This window comes from Rhamphochromis longiceps, linkage group LG3 (genome assembly GCF_057381845.1).
Source record: "Rhamphochromis longiceps isolate RC_006_pf linkage group LG3, R_longiceps_female_GT1.1, whole genome shotgun sequence".
NCBI lineage: Eukaryota > Metazoa > Chordata > Actinopteri > Cichliformes > Cichlidae > Rhamphochromis > Rhamphochromis longiceps.
Window position 1 is genome coordinate 30,558,913 of NC_140559.1, and position 18,129 is coordinate 30,577,041.

General features: G+C 38.5%; 2 protein-coding genes across 3 annotated transcripts; one reads left to right on the forward strand and one right to left on the reverse strand.

Moving 5' to 3' along the window:
* Window positions 1-1,519: 1,519 nt before the first annotated feature.
* Window positions 1,520-12,508, forward strand: LOC146674048 (uncharacterized). Of its 2 annotated transcripts, none has more exons than XM_085392477.1 (10): window positions 1,520-1,746; window positions 2,828-2,887; window positions 3,540-3,655; window positions 6,688-6,826; window positions 8,080-8,106; window positions 8,815-8,894; window positions 9,030-9,120; window positions 9,218-9,325; window positions 9,888-10,055; window positions 11,106-12,508. In XM_085392477.1, exons 1-10 carry the CDS (start codon window positions 1,716-1,718, stop codon window positions 11,240-11,242), a joined length of 957 nt encoding a protein of 318 aa, XP_085248603.1. In that variant the 5' UTR covers window positions 1,520-1,715; the 3' UTR covers window positions 11,243-12,508. The 2 variants fall into 2 exon arrangements, with proteins under 2 accessions (XP_085248603.1, XP_085248609.1); XM_085392483.1 differs by having other exon boundaries at window positions 11,109-12,508.
* A 541-nt stretch (window positions 12,509-13,049) lies between these two features.
* LOC146674049 (programmed cell death 1 ligand 1-like) lies at window positions 13,050-15,348 on the reverse strand. The gene is made up of 4 exons (XM_085402347.1): window positions 15,208-15,348; window positions 14,010-14,065; window positions 13,549-13,902; window positions 13,050-13,305 (listed from the first exon to the last, which is right to left on the reverse strand). Coding segments are annotated over exons 1-4 (444 nt in total). The 5' UTR covers window positions 15,210-15,348; the 3' UTR covers window positions 13,050-13,273.
* Window positions 15,349-18,129: the final 2,781 nt, after the last annotated feature.

The following is an 18,129-nucleotide window of genomic DNA, read 5'->3' on the forward strand; positions in this document are numbered from 1 at the left end:
TATTGAATGTTACTGAACAGCACACAAGACCCATGGTACACAGTATGCTTTGAGGCAGCAGCCAAGGAAGATATAGTGTTTTTCTGTGAGCACCCGTGTGTACACCTGCTGTCACAACCTCAAAAGGTTTCTCCATGCAACTATCTGCTAGAGGGTGTGGGGAGTCATAGCCCTGCCCCCCAGGGCATGAAGCAGGTATGGTGGAGATCCAGGCCCCAGACATCCAGAGGCCCCCTAGAGTGCAAGAGTCCAAGCAGAGATACGTGGGGGGTGGCCCTGCCGAGGGTGCCCCGACCAAGCCACGGGCGCCAGGATCCACCAACACATCGATGGACGAGGGCATCAGCCACCGCCAGGGAGTGTGGTGAGGGGAGATATAGGCCCTCACACCGGGGGGGGCTGAGATGTTCCCAGAGAGGTGGAGTCCAAGACCCGACCTGACATGTTTAAACCATGTTTAACACAGCGGCTCAAATTTCATCTGAAATTACTGATCTTGATCTTGCTCTGCCTCTTATATTGTTGCCATCCTTTATCAGTGTCATCTTTGCAACATCAGTGATGTCTGTGCTGTAGTTTTGTCTAACTTCTCCCTCGTGTGGTTAACATTAGACATCACATGAGAATCACTGTGCGAAATCTGACAAGACACGCAAGTTGAAAACTATTGTAAGCCACAAAAAGCTTGAGACATTCAATAATCTGGATCAAAACATTGAGACTGTGGTTAAAAAAATGGGACAAAAGCTGCAAATTTAAAGCATCTAATGCACCAAAAGCTGGATTTCAAACACTTTAGGCAATCGTTTCCCTTTCTGGAGTTTGTGTAAGCATTTTTTAAAATGCTATATGGTGTGTCGTGGCTTTAAACCAGTGAAAATTAACACTAAAGAGGTCCTGCCGATGTGTTTCTGAGGTGAGAGGCCAAAACTGAGCTAGCATCCTGTGCCTGTGGTCGATGACTCAGTTCCTGAGAGCGAGGGAAACATGAGAGGGTGGAGATACATGCAGATCATATAGAGAATATGAGAGCGAGAACAGTGGGTTGAGATGTTGAGAAATAAGGGGGGAGGGGGGGGGGGGGGGGTAGACTGCAGCAGGTGGAGAAAAAGAGAAGTAGACACAAAAACAGTGAAGAAGAACAGCATGTAAGCATGCATCTGATATGATGCTCTCCTTTTTTCAGTGTTTTCACCTGATTATTATTATTACAGAGATTATAATCCCAACCTGCAACTCAAGGACCAGCGACTAACCCAAAACTGATGCCGGGTCATAGGTTGTAACCCACAGTCCAGGTTCAGCTTCATCCTAAAGTTGTTGGATGAAGGTACAAAACTTTAAGATTCTTCGAAATAAAGGGCCCACATCAATCAACCGCCCTGTTTTCAGCATGCTTTAGCTTGTGTAGCGTGCATTAACAGAACAAGCATAGAGCACTAAGCACAAATGAAACAGGCACTGAGTGACAAGAGACACAGTGAGGGCGGGAGGAGAGCGTGAGAGAGAGGAAGAGAGAGAGAAAGCGGCAAGCAGAAAGCTCATAGCTAAGGAGCGAGAGCAGCATCAGAAGAAGAGGATCGCTTTAAAAAGGACAAAATAAGGAAAAAACAAAAAAGGAAACTCACCAGTCCTGCTGATGGTCATACGTCAACTTTAAGTGGCTAAAATCTCAGTGAGTAGGAGAGAGAGAGAAAAGTAAATTCATCACCACCATGAAGCTGTGGAGCCGTGCCTGCTTCCTCGGTGAGTTTAACTCAACTGTCACGCAGCTTTCATCTCTGATTTCACGCTCTATTATCTCGCTAGAGGAAGTTTGAATTTGTGGTAAGTTAAAAATAAAATTAAAAGGGAACAGAAAAGCTTGCGATCGGGGTCCGTGTGCGCGCTCAAAAACTCAGAAGCTTTCAAGGGCAACGTTCAGATTGTTTTTAGGGTCAGACGCTGCAGGAGGCTCGAGTTTTTGCTCCACATCAAACCTTTCTTTGACCAACACAAGGAAAGCCTTGATTTGCTCTTAAATCTGCACTTGCATGCATTTAATTACATTTCAGCGTCATCCAGGGACTCGAGAAGCATGACATATCCAGGAAGTAATCTGGGAGCACACGAATCTCGCCATATGCACGCCCTTCTTTGAATCTGCTTTTTGTGCAGATCAATGCAAATATTAACAGATTAGCAGAATGTATTAATTCAACATGAGGCTTTTCTCTTTAGCTATAATTATTTGAATTATTTGTCTTGCTACAAATTTAAATTTGTCAACCACAAAAAACGTGAATGCCCCTGTAAACATGAAAGTGTTTTGGTTGCTGTAATTACTATAAATTAGGACCACAGAACATGTATGCAGTACATATAACAATGTAATATACAGATAAGGTTTGCAGGCTTACAGAGGAACTTTGGTAGAGAGGTCAAAGGTCAGAGTGCAGAGTGACTGAAAGTTTGTAACTGACTGATTGATACGATTTAAAATGATATATCTCCTGTCCTGCTTCTCTCACCATTCTCTGCTCTCATTTTCACACCAGCTGTTCTGTTTTTCACACGTATTTGCAGCAGCAGTTAACAAGTGTGCTTTGTCAAACAAGTGACCGTAAATGAGCATGTTTAGTTGGTTTGTGTATCTCACACCGGCTAGCCACAGAATCTGGATGACATTTACTTGTTAGGGTAAAGTGTAGAATCATGTTGCACACCCACAGTCTGCGTCCTGAGGCAATTTTAGATGTTTTTTATTTAATTTGATCTCTTTCCATGACTAACTGGCTCATTTTTAACCTCATGTTTATCTGTTGCTCATTCTCTCTCTTTGTTTCAGTTCTAGCAGTTTCTCCTATTTGCCTGGGACAAAATGGTGCAAGTCATGTGCAACCCAACGGTATGTTCCACTAGAAATTAGAAAATTATTTAATTAACATAAAACAAGCTGAGAATATCAAGGTTCTTGCATACCACAAGTCCAAATACAGATGGACCTGTGGTATGAAAAGGACAAAAAGCAAGAGTCTGACTTTTTGAAAGCATTTGAATAATTCTCTGATGTCCTTAATATGTTTTGTTTATGCCTGTAAAGTCTATGAACCCTTACATGTAATATTAGGCTGTAGAAATAAAAGTCACTTGATCTGATAACCTGAAAATCTATTTATATTGATTTCCTTTCTGGTGTAAAGTAGAGAATATTGGAGTATTTTTGTCCTTAAAAAAGTAGCAATGCTACAGTATAAATGTCCTCTGTAATAAGAACAACTCATGTATTGTGTAAATCTATTCAGATTTAGACACTAACCCCTGAACCTGGTCAGCACTCTGTATCTTCTTAAACTACCATAAAAATCTGCATTGGTTTATCTTCTGAAGCAGACTGCTGTTTCTCTTGTGTTGTTGCATAACTGTGTCACTCTATTTATTTTTTATATCACTTCATTATTTGCAGAGTTGTAATAGTTTATTATTTTACAGTGCTATTTTCAGAGGGGGGAAGTTAACTGTGGCTCAAAGTGATTTTATGCGTCTCTCCTTTATGTCAGGTACAGTTTCTCCTGTCCCCTCAATCGCTGCCACATACGTTTTGAATGGAACTGAAAACGAGATGCAAAATGACACAGACCCTGAGAGTACTACAGCAGAGGAAACAAACAGTATGGTAAGTCAATTATCTCAAAGTTAAATAGCAAATCTTGGTTCTCAAAGTGTAAAACGACAAAGTCTGGTTTGGGAATTCATGCTTATGAGTTCACATTATTGGCATCCATTCAGTGACCATAAACTTCAAATAGGCTTTATTTTAAGAAGGGAATAAAAAGTAACATCCACAGCAGTCTGGTTCTTTTTAAAGTGCAAAAAGCCACCTACTCAGGCTTTATGCACAGTTACATGGTGGAGCTATTTCCTGGTGCACAACATGCAGTCACTTCCTGAAGTCTTGTTGTCACTATGAAGCTGCGTAGTTAAAAGCAGAGTAGCTGCACAGACGTAAAGAGAGTTGGAGAACCACAAGCTGTCGTTTACTGCCTTTAATCACAACTCTGATCATCACACAACATAAAGAGCAATTATTCAACTTCTGTTTTCACAAATTCAGTTTAATCTTTGACTTGATTCTCCATCAACAGCTTTACATCCCAAATAGTTATTTTCAGCTACTGATGAAGAAAAATATAACAGTTCAGCAAAGGATGAATAACACTGAGCACGCCAATTTCATATCTTTGTTTAATTCCTTATTAATAATTAATCACAACACCCAAGTCAAGGTAGGATACTCATAGTTGAAATTATTATTTTATTTGCCAAAGCTCATAGTAGTAAGTTAGTATTACTAGGGGTGGGACTTGATTAAAAAAATTAATCTAATTAACTGGAGGCTTTGTAATTAATTAATCTGATTAATTGCATTTAATCACATAAGAAAATTTGCCCCGAAGCGCAAATGTTTTTTTAATCCAAAATGTTTTAGTGGGCGACAGAATCAAATAATAGACATGGACATGAATATTGTGAACTTAAGCACTTTTAATTTCTGGAAAGAAAAAAATAGAAAAAAATAATATCCCTCTCCAAAATTGGGCGGACTTAAAAATAAAGTGCTATTTTAAGTACTTTAAGTAAATTTTCGAAATGGTATTGTCTTTAATTAATAATAATAATACTTGTTTCAACATAAAGTGCAGTTTAAAAAAATAAGGCAAAAACATAAAAGGTTATTTGACCAGCTTCACCTTTAAACTCTGAGTAACCTTAGCCAACATTATTTTAACATTAGGCTAAAACAGTGTGATCATCGAACATTTCAGTGCAAGAAAATAGCAAACCCATTGGACTCACTATACCTCCATGCTTATTTACTGTCGGTCTCTTTCAGCCAGTTACTTAGACAAACTAACCTGTTCACATTTTCAAGACAGCTCTCTTTTTTGTTACTATGTGAGCTGCAAATGAGAACAGTCTCCCACATGGGACAGAAGTGGCAGCACTAATCAAATACCAGGACAGACAGCTGTGGGTAGGTCCCTGCTCGACTGGACCACCACTGCAGTGGACAGTCTGTCAGGGCCTCAAGGCTGGTCCAAGCCTCTTCTCGCTCTACCCTTGCAAGACATGTGAAGTCCTTAAAGCGTGGGTCAAGCACAATAGCTATCTTGAGCCACTGATGGTTGAGTGTAGCTACACGTTGGGATAGATCCTTTGTGAAGGCAGTCTTAAATTTCACCATGTAGTTTGAGTCATCATCAGAGACCATGTTGTGATGCAGGCGGCAGAAAGCAGGTAAAACCACTGAACATGAGACACATGTCTCACCTCCAAGAAGCTCAGTCACAAACCGGTAGTACACAGTTCAAGAAATTCATTATTTATCCACATAATAACTGTAACTATAGGGCTTTTTGAAGAAACTGTTAAAAATAGTATTATTTACCTGCATGGCTCAAGGACAGTCGGCAGCTTTAGGAGTTTTACCAGCTCTGATGGAGTTAAAATGACTACGGTAGCTTGTGCTTTTGTTTGTCTAAAGCAGTAAAAACAGCCTCTTGATTCTTTAGTAGACGAGAAACCAAATCCAGGGCTGAATTCCACAGTGTGGAAACATCCTGTATGAGTGGCTCTTTCTGTTGCCCCAGTCTCGTTTGTTCCTGGTGTAGTTCCTCCATATTAATAGGGCTGTCTGTAATGCATCTAATTTTGCTCATTTATTAATGTCAAAAAGCTGTTGAATTTTACTTAAAATAGTCTTTCGCCATGGCAGTTAGAAAGTTGGATCACCTGACGCTAACTGTAGCACATTTTCTTCTACATCTTCTACCACTGATAGTGGTCTACAGTCCAGAGCAATCCATCCAAAGTTTGTTGACTTACTAATATTGGTCCTGAAGCCTGAAGTTTGGGCTGCCGACACCTTTTGTTGGTACTTGGACTGCTAGCGCTAACAGCTCCCACAGTTTCTGCACTCGCTGCAACATGTTTTGCATTTAGATGGTACCATAAGGTTGAAGTGCTTCGATGGAATGCAAACTCCGTTTTGCACACTTTGTACAAAACCATGCTTTTACCAAGGCTTCCCTCGAGTAGTCTTTTGAAATGAAATTTGCCTCCAATCAGTCCTAGCAACACAATTGACTATGTGCACGTTAGCATATGCTACTTCCGGTGCGGAAACTCCTGTGGGGAGCTTTGTTTCCGGAGTTTATGGACTCTGATGCTAGTTTAAAGTCATATTGGACTCAACATAATGTCCTTTTTTAAATTTATAGTCTAATTTGAGTAAAATAGATGAGAAAGGAGTGTATGAATTAGGTTGTGGCTTCTGCACGAGTATGCAGTGAGCTCGGTTTCACATCCAGACTCATCCTTCAATGGTGACGTCAAATTTCAAAAAAACAAGATGGCGCCTAGAAAAGTTTTCAACTCAAGCCTTCGAAATAAGACTTCTAAAACCACTGGGTGATACCACGGTGGCTACAGTCACCTTTATTTTTTTTATTCACAGTCTATAGACATGGCTTCCCACATCAAAAAATAACTCACTTGAACTACAAAGACTCCTCACAGGAAGCCTTTTGAATCAGAAACTACTGCTGTACAGAGTCAGATGCCTTCATATTCAATGAGTGAAACAGAAATCAGGCAGATTACAGGATGAAATGTTTACAACCAAAGGATGTTTGTTACTCTTCACAGCCTGGAGGCACAGTGGCTACTACTCTAACAAGTACTAATGTACCAACAAAAGAGACTACCAGCATAGTCACACAAGGAGGAGCAGACCGTGGTGGTAAAATGACTCAAACAACACCAAGTACCAGCTCAGGAACTACAGGTACCGTCACATATTCAGAAAGCACATGCACAAGTTCTGCGCCCCAAGTTGTCTTCCTGTGCACCAAACCACAACACTCGCAGGCTCACACGCTCTGTAGCTGTAAGCAGGCTGCAGACACAACCACTCAAACACTCTCACCCTATTCTAACACACCGTCAAACTGAATATTCAGACACAGTGGCACGTCACCGTATCACATAAAAGGACCACAAAGCAGCACACTTGTACCCCTTTTTTCCTCTTTCTTTTTTAAAATTAGGACTTAAATATCAATTCAGGTTAATCATTTGAGCCATATTGTCAAGCAGAAGGAGTAAGTTTCTGCTTGACTTTTGATCTCTTGTATCTAAAATGATATATAGTGCTCAAAACATGTAACATGTAAAACATCTTTATCTATCATTATCTATCATTTTAAAGACAATTAAAACAATAAAGTTAACTAAGATTTAGAATAAGGGTTAGTCACATTATAAATAATCCAAAAGAAGCAACATATCAGCAGAAATATGTTTGGAAATCACAAAGTCAACATGAAATAGAAATAGGTTCATTGCTTTATTTAAACTTGGCCATTAGCTAGATAGTTCTTGTTGTGGATTATAAAAAGTAATTTTAATGTGTAGTAGAGAGAAAAACATATCGTCCTATTGAAAATAGAAATACACTCCAAGTTCAGTTTGAACTTTGTTGGACAGCCTGCAATCGAACCAAAGTTCAGGGTATTTTAATTTGCAGGTTTTAGGGTATTTCCTATAGACAGGACTAAAACAAAGGCAGACCTGGTGAGGGGTAGATATAAAAGTACGTAAGTAGTAGATATAAAAGTATCATTGTAATAAAATTGTAAACAAACAAGTATTAAAAGGGGCCCAGTACTGATCCTTGTGGAACACCTTAATCGATTCTTTGGGATATTAAACCGAAATAATCCTTAAAGTTTTTTTTTTTTTGAAAAGCAGCTTCTGAATAGTAATCACATGGATACTAACAGGAGATATGGATAGATGGAAAGGAGTTACTGACTTAAATTGAATCACTATGCTTAAATAGTGCCTGCTAAACAGAAAGTCACTTGTAAATGTTGCTGATTAACTAAAGAAAAATCAAATGCTCATCCTCTTGTAATTTAAATATTCAGACATATGCTACGCTTTTACCTATAAAGTGAATTTGCTTCACTTTTCTATTATAAAAAAACATAAACTGACTTTAGCTGAATTACTGAGCCTGCTGTTTGTTTCTTTTAGCACCCCCTCCAGCTGGCTCGTCTGCAGGTAAGAATCTTTACTATATTATCTATTATGTATTTAAACATCTGTCTGTTTTATTCTGCTATCATTTTCAACTGTCCAAATGGACACTAATGTTGTAGTGAACTTCTTAAAACTACAGTGGCCAGTTGTTTCAGTGGTAATAAATAGGATCTAGAATCTATATTTTAAAAAAACAAAAGAAAAAACAAAACAGTTAAATTTTTTTAGATGTTAACGGATTTTTGGCACATATCAGTGGTTTCCTGTGAGCTGCCTTGGGTTGTGACTGGCAGCACTTACTCAGGATGTGCCTGGTTACCACTACTCAGCCACAGTTCCACCAAAGTTTTGACACGACATGCCACACAGAACACTGGCCAGTGCCAAAAGTAGGCTAGATTTGGCTCAAATATGTATGCTGCCTGGGCGAGACACCTTTTAGTTTTTCTTACTTGGTGGGACTAAAAAAAAATCAACCATAAAAAATGCTAGTGTCCCCCTGTGGTTGCAATGCTGATTACATGATAAGAAATTGACACTGTAATTTCTCTACAATTCTACTTTTGAATATTTAAATAGTTTTTATATTTTTTTAAGTGATGTTCTAAGGAGTTTAACAATGTAAGAATAACAGCATAATATTAATTTTTAGAGCCCATTCCCTTTTTTGGGTGGTCCCAATGTTATTACCACTTCTTTTAAAACAGCTCTGCTTATCTTTGTCTCTAGGTTATGTTGTCCTGGCGCTTATCATCATAGTGATTATAATTCTGTGTATCATCCTCTACCTCTTGAGGCGAGCCTCCAGGGTAAGAAAAAGAAATGGAAGTAGAAATTGTTTTCTGTGCACTTAGCCTTTGCTTATTATATTACAGTTAAAACAGGTACACACACATCATGTTCGCTTATTAGTATCTTGCTTGCTTTTTTGTTTGTTTGTGCAGACATATTCATTTGACCTCCAGCGTCCAAATCCTGTTGGTCATCTCAACCAGCCCACTGGCACCTTTGAGCCAGTCTACCTGGATGATCTGGGTGTGTTTCTGTGGAATTACATTTTATATATACATGTCTGCACTTAAGATGATCCTAATGAGTTTGCTTTGGCGTTTGTATGTGTGTCACATCTCAGAGCGACCGGTACCTAAAGATATTGAAGCCACCGATGACCTTTCACCTCCACCGGTCGCTAATGGCACGAGTCTACAGTCGGAGGAAAAGGACTCCACTGGAGAGAACGGTACAAAATGAAACTGTTTTTCAGAAGTACAGATACCTGAAAATTCTACTTAGGTATAGTAACTATGTATTTGTACTTCATGACTTCTTGCCTCTGAGTACTGTGAATGCATTGTCATTTACAAGAAACCACACTGAGAGATTTGAGCTTTGTGACACTGTGTTTTACTCATGATCAGCATCAACACTAAAGTAGGATTTAAACAATGCTCTGTTTGTAATAAGCGGCCCAGAGAGGTCCAAGAATATATGCCTCCACACTACGCCATTATTTCTAAACAGCCTAAACTACAAGGCAAGATATTTTGTCATCAATAAGTTATTTTTTTAGAAGTAAAGTAAAATTATTTGGGTAGGACAGAGACACAGTAAGATTACAAATTACAAATAAGATTGCAAATTACATGTTTCGAAAAAAGTACTGTATGTTGTGGGAAGGGCTTTAAACTACACTAAATAATATCTTTAGCATTGCGGGGATTACCCAAAACTCTGCAGCACTAAAGAAAGTTACACCTTATCTTACAAATCCTGTTTGTCTTCTGTTTGACCTCTCTACTCAGCTCCTGAGGAACAGCCAGAAGCAAACGGTGTGGAGACTTCACCCGCTGAAAACACCACTCCCTCACTGAGTAGCGATGAAGCTGACAAGATATCCAACCCACCGAGCAGTACCAGCCTTTTCTTTGATGCTATTGGGGAGCAGCAGAATGAAAACAACAACAACCCAAGTAAGATTTTTCTTTAATAATGCAAATACAAACACAAAGCAGTACGGTCATTTCTCTATTGCATTTTCAGAAATCATGCAGGACTTGCACGAGAAAGTTTACCATGAAGCTCCAAAATATAACTCGCTTCTATGTATGTCTAAAGACAAAACATGAAATATTCACTGAAATTCTTTGTATACATATGGCTCAACTCTTTATGGTAAATGGGCTGTATTTGTATAGCGTTTTACTTTACACTACATCCAGTCATCCACCCATTCACACACTGGTGATGAAGCTACATTGTAGCCACAGCTGCCCTGGGGCGCACTGACAGAGGCGAGGCTGCCGGACACCGGCGCCACCGGGCCCTCTGCCCACCACCAGTAGGCAACGGGTGAAGTGTCTTGCCCAAGGACACAATGACTGAGACTGTCGGAGTCGGGGCTCAAACCGGCCACCTTCCGACTACAATACGAACTGCCAACTCTTGAGCCACGATTGCCCCTATATTTATTCCAATAAGTGCTGCTAAACAAATTGTTTTATGCGGCAAAGAAAAGCTGCCAGTTGTAGTCAACCATGATTACAATTAAAAATTTAATAGGCTTTATCCTTGTCAGACTATTTACCATGACATTCATGCCGATAATGAGTGTATGGAAACGTCCAACCACAGCTGTATATGGGACTCTTACTGTGGTCACTGGTGTAAGGAGTGATGTGAATTATGTCTCCCTCATCAATCCCTACCTCCAAATGTGGACTTTTTTCCTGAAATGTTTTTACTTCATGCAAAATTCAAAAGGTAGACCTACAGTAGCAACAGGTCAGTGACCAACTGAAGGTAGAGACCATTTGGCTTTAAATGAAAATGTCTGCATTTTAAAAGTGTTGGCTGCAGAAGTGATCCATCAGTTTTACTCTAAAAGTGAACATTGTCTGTTTCTGTGGCACTTTTTTAATGTTTTACTGCTGCACAGTGATTAGGTGTTTGCAGATAAGTTGGCATTTTCCATTTTGCAATCCACTGTCTTCTTCAATCCCAATCTTTGTCCTCTCTCACAGCAGTTTGCTCCAGTGACCCATTTGTTGAAATAAACCTGGACGAGCCGGCATGGTGTGATCAGCTCCTCAATTCTTCCGAAGGTTCTTCCTCGGTCTTCCCCTTCTCTCCATTCTCTTTATCCTCCTCTTCCTCTTAGCACTTTGAATGTTATCCTCTTCCATCAACATATAGGCAGAGACTGTCTTTCGTAGCACATGGACATGAGCACAACATGTGTTTTTTTCCCCAAAGCTAGTATGGATTGTGAAGTGAACAACCAAGGAATTAACATCAACCTGTAAACATGAAGCTAGCTTTAACTGATTTCTTATTGTGTTTTTATATGTTTTTGTTCAAATTTATTGGTCTCATTTAGTATTTTTTCTAAGACTATATGAAGGACTTTAAACTGATTTTAATTGAATTGTTTGAAACTGAGCAATTTGGGAAGCTCAAAGAGGCAGTCCAAAATTGCATCGAAGAAAAAGAAGGATTGAAGAAATGTTAATCACAACTTTTCCTGCATTTAACTGACTTATTATTATTGTTGCCTAACCACACTGCAAACTTCATACCAAAGGAAGTAAAATAAGCAAGGTAGCTTATTTGTGACATCTAGACTAAGCAATAACGCCTGAACTTTTTTTTTTTTTCCAAATGTCATCACTTCATGAGCGTATAGATTGGCTGCAGTTCCTCTCAGATCTAACATCCTTTGAAATAGGCTAAAGTTTTCTCAGAAGAGATGTTTGGTTTTAAGTCAGATTATTTTTGGGGAAATTAGTGTGTACAAAGTACTCATATAGGAAACAGTTGATTAACTTTTTGTACAGTTTAATATTGCAATAATAAGTTATGGTTGTAATCCCAAGACGCAAATGGACATACACAAGAATGATGCTTCATTTGGGAACCACATCTCATTACCAATAAACATAAAACTAGCTTTAACGCTTCCTTATGATTTTTTTGTTTGTTTTATACATTATCAGCACATCAAACTTAAATCAAATGAGTTTTTTCCTAAAATGTAGCATTTTTCTACTTCATTTTATTTACTAAAGCATCATAAAACAAGCTTAAAGTTAGCTTTAGCAGTGACAACTGTTACTCTCAAATTATCGATGTAGGCTAGTTTCCCCTAAACCTACAGGTAGATTTGTGAAATCTCTGAACTATAAAAATACACTCTGTGTCATAATTGCTGTAAATATTTTTGTACACGATATATATTTTTTAGTAGAATACTGTGAATTATTCACATTTATTCAAGTTCTATATTTTAATTTTGTGACTCTGGAGGTTTCCATTCTACTAGATGTTTAAATGCTTTCGTTTCTTTTAACCTACATTTATTTTGTCATTTTTTTAATAAACTGGTTTCTTTTCAGAAGCTAACTAAAAATACATTTCACCACTGCCATTTTCCTCAAAGTGCTAATTCAAACTGATATATAAATATATAATTTTCTGACTAATGTTAAAAAAAACAAACATTAAGAAGTGTTACTTTGTTTCATGTTAAAAATCAAATTGATTCAAATAAAACTATTTTTTTTCAGAATTTCACTGTTATCCCTTCTTCATTCTCTTTATTATCCTGATGGTTAAAATGTCTCTCACTTAACTAATTTTTGGGTTTAATTCCATTTGCTGCCTTACTCACACCAAACCTTTTCAGAAAGTCATCTGTATATTCTTTGGTCCATATCAAAACTATAAAACAATTTTGACTACCTGTCTGTGAGTATTTATGCTTCTTCTTGTGGCCATGGCCCTCAGGTCTCAGTGTCTTCAATCACTTTATTAGTGTTAAATAGCTGATGTTTTGTTTTTGTTGATTTTTACACAACACAGAAAGCCTTGATCAAGCCAGTATTGTTTCTTCACAGAGCCAGCACACCATAACAAAAAATACTTTTGTCAAATCCTATAATTAACTTCTTTAATGATCATTTTGCAGGTTGTAAAAAAACAGAAAATACATTTTAAACAAGAAATTGGAATTAAATTATTTGGTGTTGATGAGATGTAAAATCATCAAAGAAACTTGGATTTATTACTTGTAATCTGAGAAACTCATCTCTACAGCTATAAATAAGTCTTGTGTCTGCACTTTCTTTCTGAATTATGGCAAACACCACATCAGAGGTGGTGCTGTCAGTGCCATTCCCAACTGTGTTGGGTGTTAAAGTCGATCTCTGAGTTGATCAGCAGCTGCTGTAAAAGACAAAAAAAGAAAGAAAAGAAGAAGAAGAAAGAAACAGTTAACATATGTTCATGTCCAGCATGAGCACATTTTGATGTTTGTCTTACATGCATGAAATGTGTTTTAATTATGAAAGCTGATCTTGACTAATAATAAAATTCTCAACAATTAAACTCCATCAAGTGCAGATTAAAAGTCCAGCCAGTGAAAGAGTGAAAATTGAAAAATCTATTAATTCTACTGAATAAACTTACCAGTGATTTTGAGATCACATTTTGCTGAACCTGAGGAGTAGTTAGTAAACACTGCACAAACATAAAGACCCGAGTCATCAGTCCTGAGTCTGGACAGCTGCAGTCTGATTCGTCCTTCTCTGAGGGCGTCTTTGTCACTCTGGACTCGTCCTGAAAACTTTTCATCCCGAGACTCTGACACCTCAAAATAATGAACAAAATTGTACAAGACTACTATTTTTTCTTCAATTTTCTGATAACAGAGGACACTAATCAAAGACATGTCATCTATGATGGTGAACGTCCACTCCAGTGTGATGTTGTGGTTCTCCTCTGCCTGATAGCAGGTCTGTGTCACATTGACTACAAATGATCCTGTTGAGGAGACAGAGAGGGAAAGAGAGGAGCAGACACACTGAGAACTGGAACAAATCTGTTGTTGAGCTTTATTTGGAGTTCATAAAGTGAAGCTGTAAACTAACCAGAGACACATGAGGTGAGGATGATGAGCAGCAGGATCCTGCAGATCATCTTCTCCCTGTGAGAGGAGACAGAGGCGAAGAGTCATCAACACATGAGGTCAAAGGTCAGTCAGTACAGCTAGAAGAAGAAAAATCTACAGTCTGACTTCATTCACTCGTCACAACATCTGATTCTGTTCATGATGCTGATTATTACACTGACTGACCAAAACTACATGAACTACAAACACAGCATTGGAAGCAACCAGAAGAAAAATTTGCTCTCAAAATATTTGACATATTTTTTTTTATATTCAGAGTTGCAAAAATATATATCTGACACAAGGTTTTCTATATGTTTCAACATATAGAAAACAGCAACACTGTGAAATCTGTTTTCTGTGATGGTGTTTAAAGGAGTGTTTACCATCAAAATGCTATTTTTGGCCTGTATTTATATAGCCCTTTACTAGTCCCTAAGGACCCCAAAGCGCTTTACACATTCAGCCTTCCACTCATTCACACACTGGTGATGGCAGCTACATTGTAGCCACAGCTACCCTGACAGAGGCGAGGCTGCCGGACACTGGCGCCACCAGGCCCTCTGACCACCACCAGTAGGCAGTAGGTGAAGTGTCTTGCCCAAGGACACAACAACCTAGACTGACCGAGCCGGGACTAGAACCAGCAACCTTCTGGTTAAAAGACAAACTGCCACGATCGCCCTTTTTATGAAAATAAGTTCGAAATCAACTTGCACCATAGTTCTCTCTAGATTTTTTGAGCTTCATTTCAAGGATTTTTTTTTGTACCTGTTACTTAAACTGAGAATTTTTTTTAACTGTTTAAATACTTTGCTACAGACACACAGAATGAGCTACAGTCCTCTAAAAGCATTATGTTAATGACACAACCTCTTTAACTCTTTAAAGCATTAATCATAAAATAATTGGCAGAAAATTAGAGTGAAAAATGTAGTGTTTATTGAACCTGACAGATAAAAAAATAAATATGAATTTGCATCACAAGTGTTTTGGTGGGAAAAACAAAAATCACATTGATGATATAGAAATCTCAAAAACTTACAAATTCTCATATATCTAATAATTTACGACTACTTAATCCTACTACTACTTGTACTAATAATAGTCTATGCACATTCTTGCTTTTTCATCACTAACAGTAGTAATAGAAGCAGAAAAACATTATAAAAACATACATGGGTTGCTTCTTCCTTTCTCAGATTGTAACAAACACCGTTGTCTTTGGTTGTCACTGCCTCCAAAAAATGCGTAATTTAAACTGTTAACATGAACCTCGTTTAACAAAGCTCATCCAAGTCTGTGCAGAGTACAGGGTCCTCTTCCAGACTGCAGAGTAAGCAACAACTGAGTTTGTTAACCCCGAGATAAGAGAAAGCGAGCAACTGATGCAACAGGCTAAATTCAACAAATAATATTTGAGCTCACATATCCAGTCACATCATTAGACAGATAACAAGCTACAAGCTAATTTTCATTTAAAGGAGTCATCACCCAGTTCAGAATAAACTGACTTGTTTGTTGCAGCAGTGTGCCGGGACACTGACAAAAAATGATCAGACAAAAGCAGGTTCCGAGGAAATACTATTAAGTATTCACTGTTTCTGTGAAAAGTTAAGTCGTGATTTTTCAGATTAAAAAAACAAAAAACAAATAAATAAATAAATAAATAAATCCAGAATTTCAAGTTTCAAGTTGTTCATCTGTGGGAGTAGTACAATTATTATTATTATTATTATTATTATTATTATTATTATTATTATTATTATTATTATTATTAATTAATTAATTAATTAATTTATTTATTTTTTACAGTTGTGACTCCTGATTTGTATTTTCGGTCTTTTGTGAAGTCATGAACTCCCTCAGTTCTCTATAGGGATTGAACGTTTATAACTCCAGCAGTTTTGCCTATGTTGCACTAACCAGGGAGCAGCAGTATTGGGTCCTGGATTCGTGGGAATTCTGTTTATCTCCCTTACACCAAATCATTCTGGTATCACCAAAAATGAGCTTAGAGGTACGGTGTGTAAAATCTCAGCACTGGCAGTAGAGTGCTGTTAGCCTCTTGTTTTAGGCAGCATTAGAGAAACCTTCTATGACGTGGATCCAACATAACTGCACTTGGAAACTTAGCAAAGAAACCTTCGTGCTATGAGAGAATGTATTCAAACAATTTATCAGAGGGAAAGTGTGATTTTTTTCAGACACTGGAACCTAGCATTAGCTGGCATCATGTTAGCTTATAAGCAGCTCTTGTTATTAAAACTGTTTATTGTCAGCTGTTAAAAGAGGGGAGAGTCGCATGTGTAACTGTGACAATATATGGAAAAAAAAAAAGCTTGCTTATTTATGTTTTTATTTGTTACTGCATATGTGGTCAGTCTCTAGCTACATACATAAAACAAAATTAGGAGTAGGAGAATAGACGAATGTTGGCTTTATATTTTTGTACAATAAACAACTGTAAGACAGAAAATGTTTATTTGAAATACACAAACCTAGAGTGCAATAAAGCATGTGTACTCAAGTTCAGAGATGAGTGTTTGACATAAGTTGCTTTTTTCTATGTTGTTGCACTTTATTTGATCACATTTGGATTTATAAATCTGTTTCTTATCTGCAAGTTCCATGATTACCTTTGTAGTAATCAATTCAGGAAGAAAGATTTTCCACGTCTTTTTCCTTTAACCTCTTTAGACTCCTCCTCCCAGTAGCAACATCCAGTCAGACTCTCTCTACTCAGGACCTGATAATATTCAGTTAATCTGTCTGGATGATCAGAATAAGACTGTAGTTCCATCCATTCACTTCTGCTTACCCCTTTAGGGTCCCCTGGGGGTGTTGGAGCCTATCCCAGCTGAGCAAGAGGCAGGTTACACCCTGGACAGGTTGCCAGTCTGTCGCAGGGCTAACACATAGACAGAGGAAACCAGTCACACTCACATTTACCCCATTCAGACCTATGGGCAATTTAGTGTTTCCAATTAACCTATCCCCACTGAGTGCATTTATTTGGACTGTGGGAGGAAGCTGTAGGGATTTAATGTGAATATTTTAAGAATCCAGCTCTGGTCTTTGGCTCTGGTGGTGACAGTAAAACATCCATCATGGGGGCGATCGTGGCTCAAGAGTTGGCAGTTCGTCTTGTAGACGAACTGCCAACTCTGCTTTTACCATATGAACCCTCGCGGACCCTGAGGTCCTCTGGTGCTGGCCTTTTGATTGTCCCTAAAGTCAGGACACATACTCACGGAGAGGCAGCTTTTCAGTGGTATGGCCCTCGTCTGTGAAACAGCCTGCCGGAGGAGCTCAGGGCCGCAGAGAACGTACATGTTTTTAAGAACAGGCTCAAGACCCACCTTTTTAATTTAGCTTTTACTTAGCGTTTATTTATTTTATGCTTATTTATTCTATCCTGTTATTCTATTTATTAATTTAGGTTTTACCTAATATTTATTGATTTTGTTCTTATTCATTTTTTAATCTTCTTACTCTATTTATATTTATATTTATATTGTATCCTGTTCTTATTTATTTTATCATTTTACCCTGTATACATCGTATTGCGTCATATCTCCAGTGTTTCCTCAGAGGGCGCTCTCTGCACCGGGGCTGTGATCGACCGTGGCTGCTGGGTCTCTGGGGGTCCTCTCAGCCTGGTTGGGGGGCTTTTTTGCCTCCCTCCTGCTGTGTGCCCAGCCCGGAGGCTGCGGTCTGTGGCCGGCTCCCGGTGCAGACGGCTCCCTGTGATAGTGTTTCCTCACTTGGCACATGCGTACCCAGCCCAATTTTACTCTTTAAGTGTGTGTGTGTGTGTGTGTGTGTGGGGGGGGGAGATATGTGTGTATTCACATTGTTTATGTTAATGAGAGTGTGGGGAGTGAGTTGGAGGTGGGGTGGGCTGCTTTTAACCATGTAAAGCACTTTGTACTACATTTTTTTTTGTATGAAAAGTGCTTTATAAATAAAGATTGATTGATTGATTGTAATCGGAAGGTTGTTGGTTCAAGCCCCGCCTTGGACAGTCTCGGTCATTGTGTCCTTGGGAAAGACACTTCACCTATTGCCTACTGGTGTTGGCCAGAGGGGCCGATGGC

Excerpts from the sequence above, each read along its gene's own strand:
- LOC146674048 (XM_085392477.1), top strand. The coding sequence starts at position 1,716 with ATGAAGCTGTGGAGCCGTGCCTGCTTCCTCG. Across the intron at positions 1,747-2,827 it reads GAGCCGTGCCTGCTTCCTCG|TTCTAGCAGTTTCTCCTATT; the intron begins GTGAGTTTAACT and ends TCTTTGTTTCAG. Across the intron at positions 6,827-8,079 it reads TACCAGCTCAGGAACTACAG|CACCCCCTCCAGCTGGCTCG; the intron begins GTACCGTCACAT and ends TGTTTCTTTTAG.
- LOC146674049 (XM_085402347.1), bottom strand. Across the intron at positions 13,903-14,009 it reads CCTCACCTCATGTGTCTCTG|GATCATTTGTAGTCAATGTG; the intron begins GTTAGTTTACAG and ends TCTCCTCAACAG. Across the intron at positions 13,306-13,548 it reads ATGTGATCTCAAAATCACTG|CAGCTGCTGATCAACTCAGA; the intron begins GTAAGTTTATTC and ends TGTCTTTTACAG.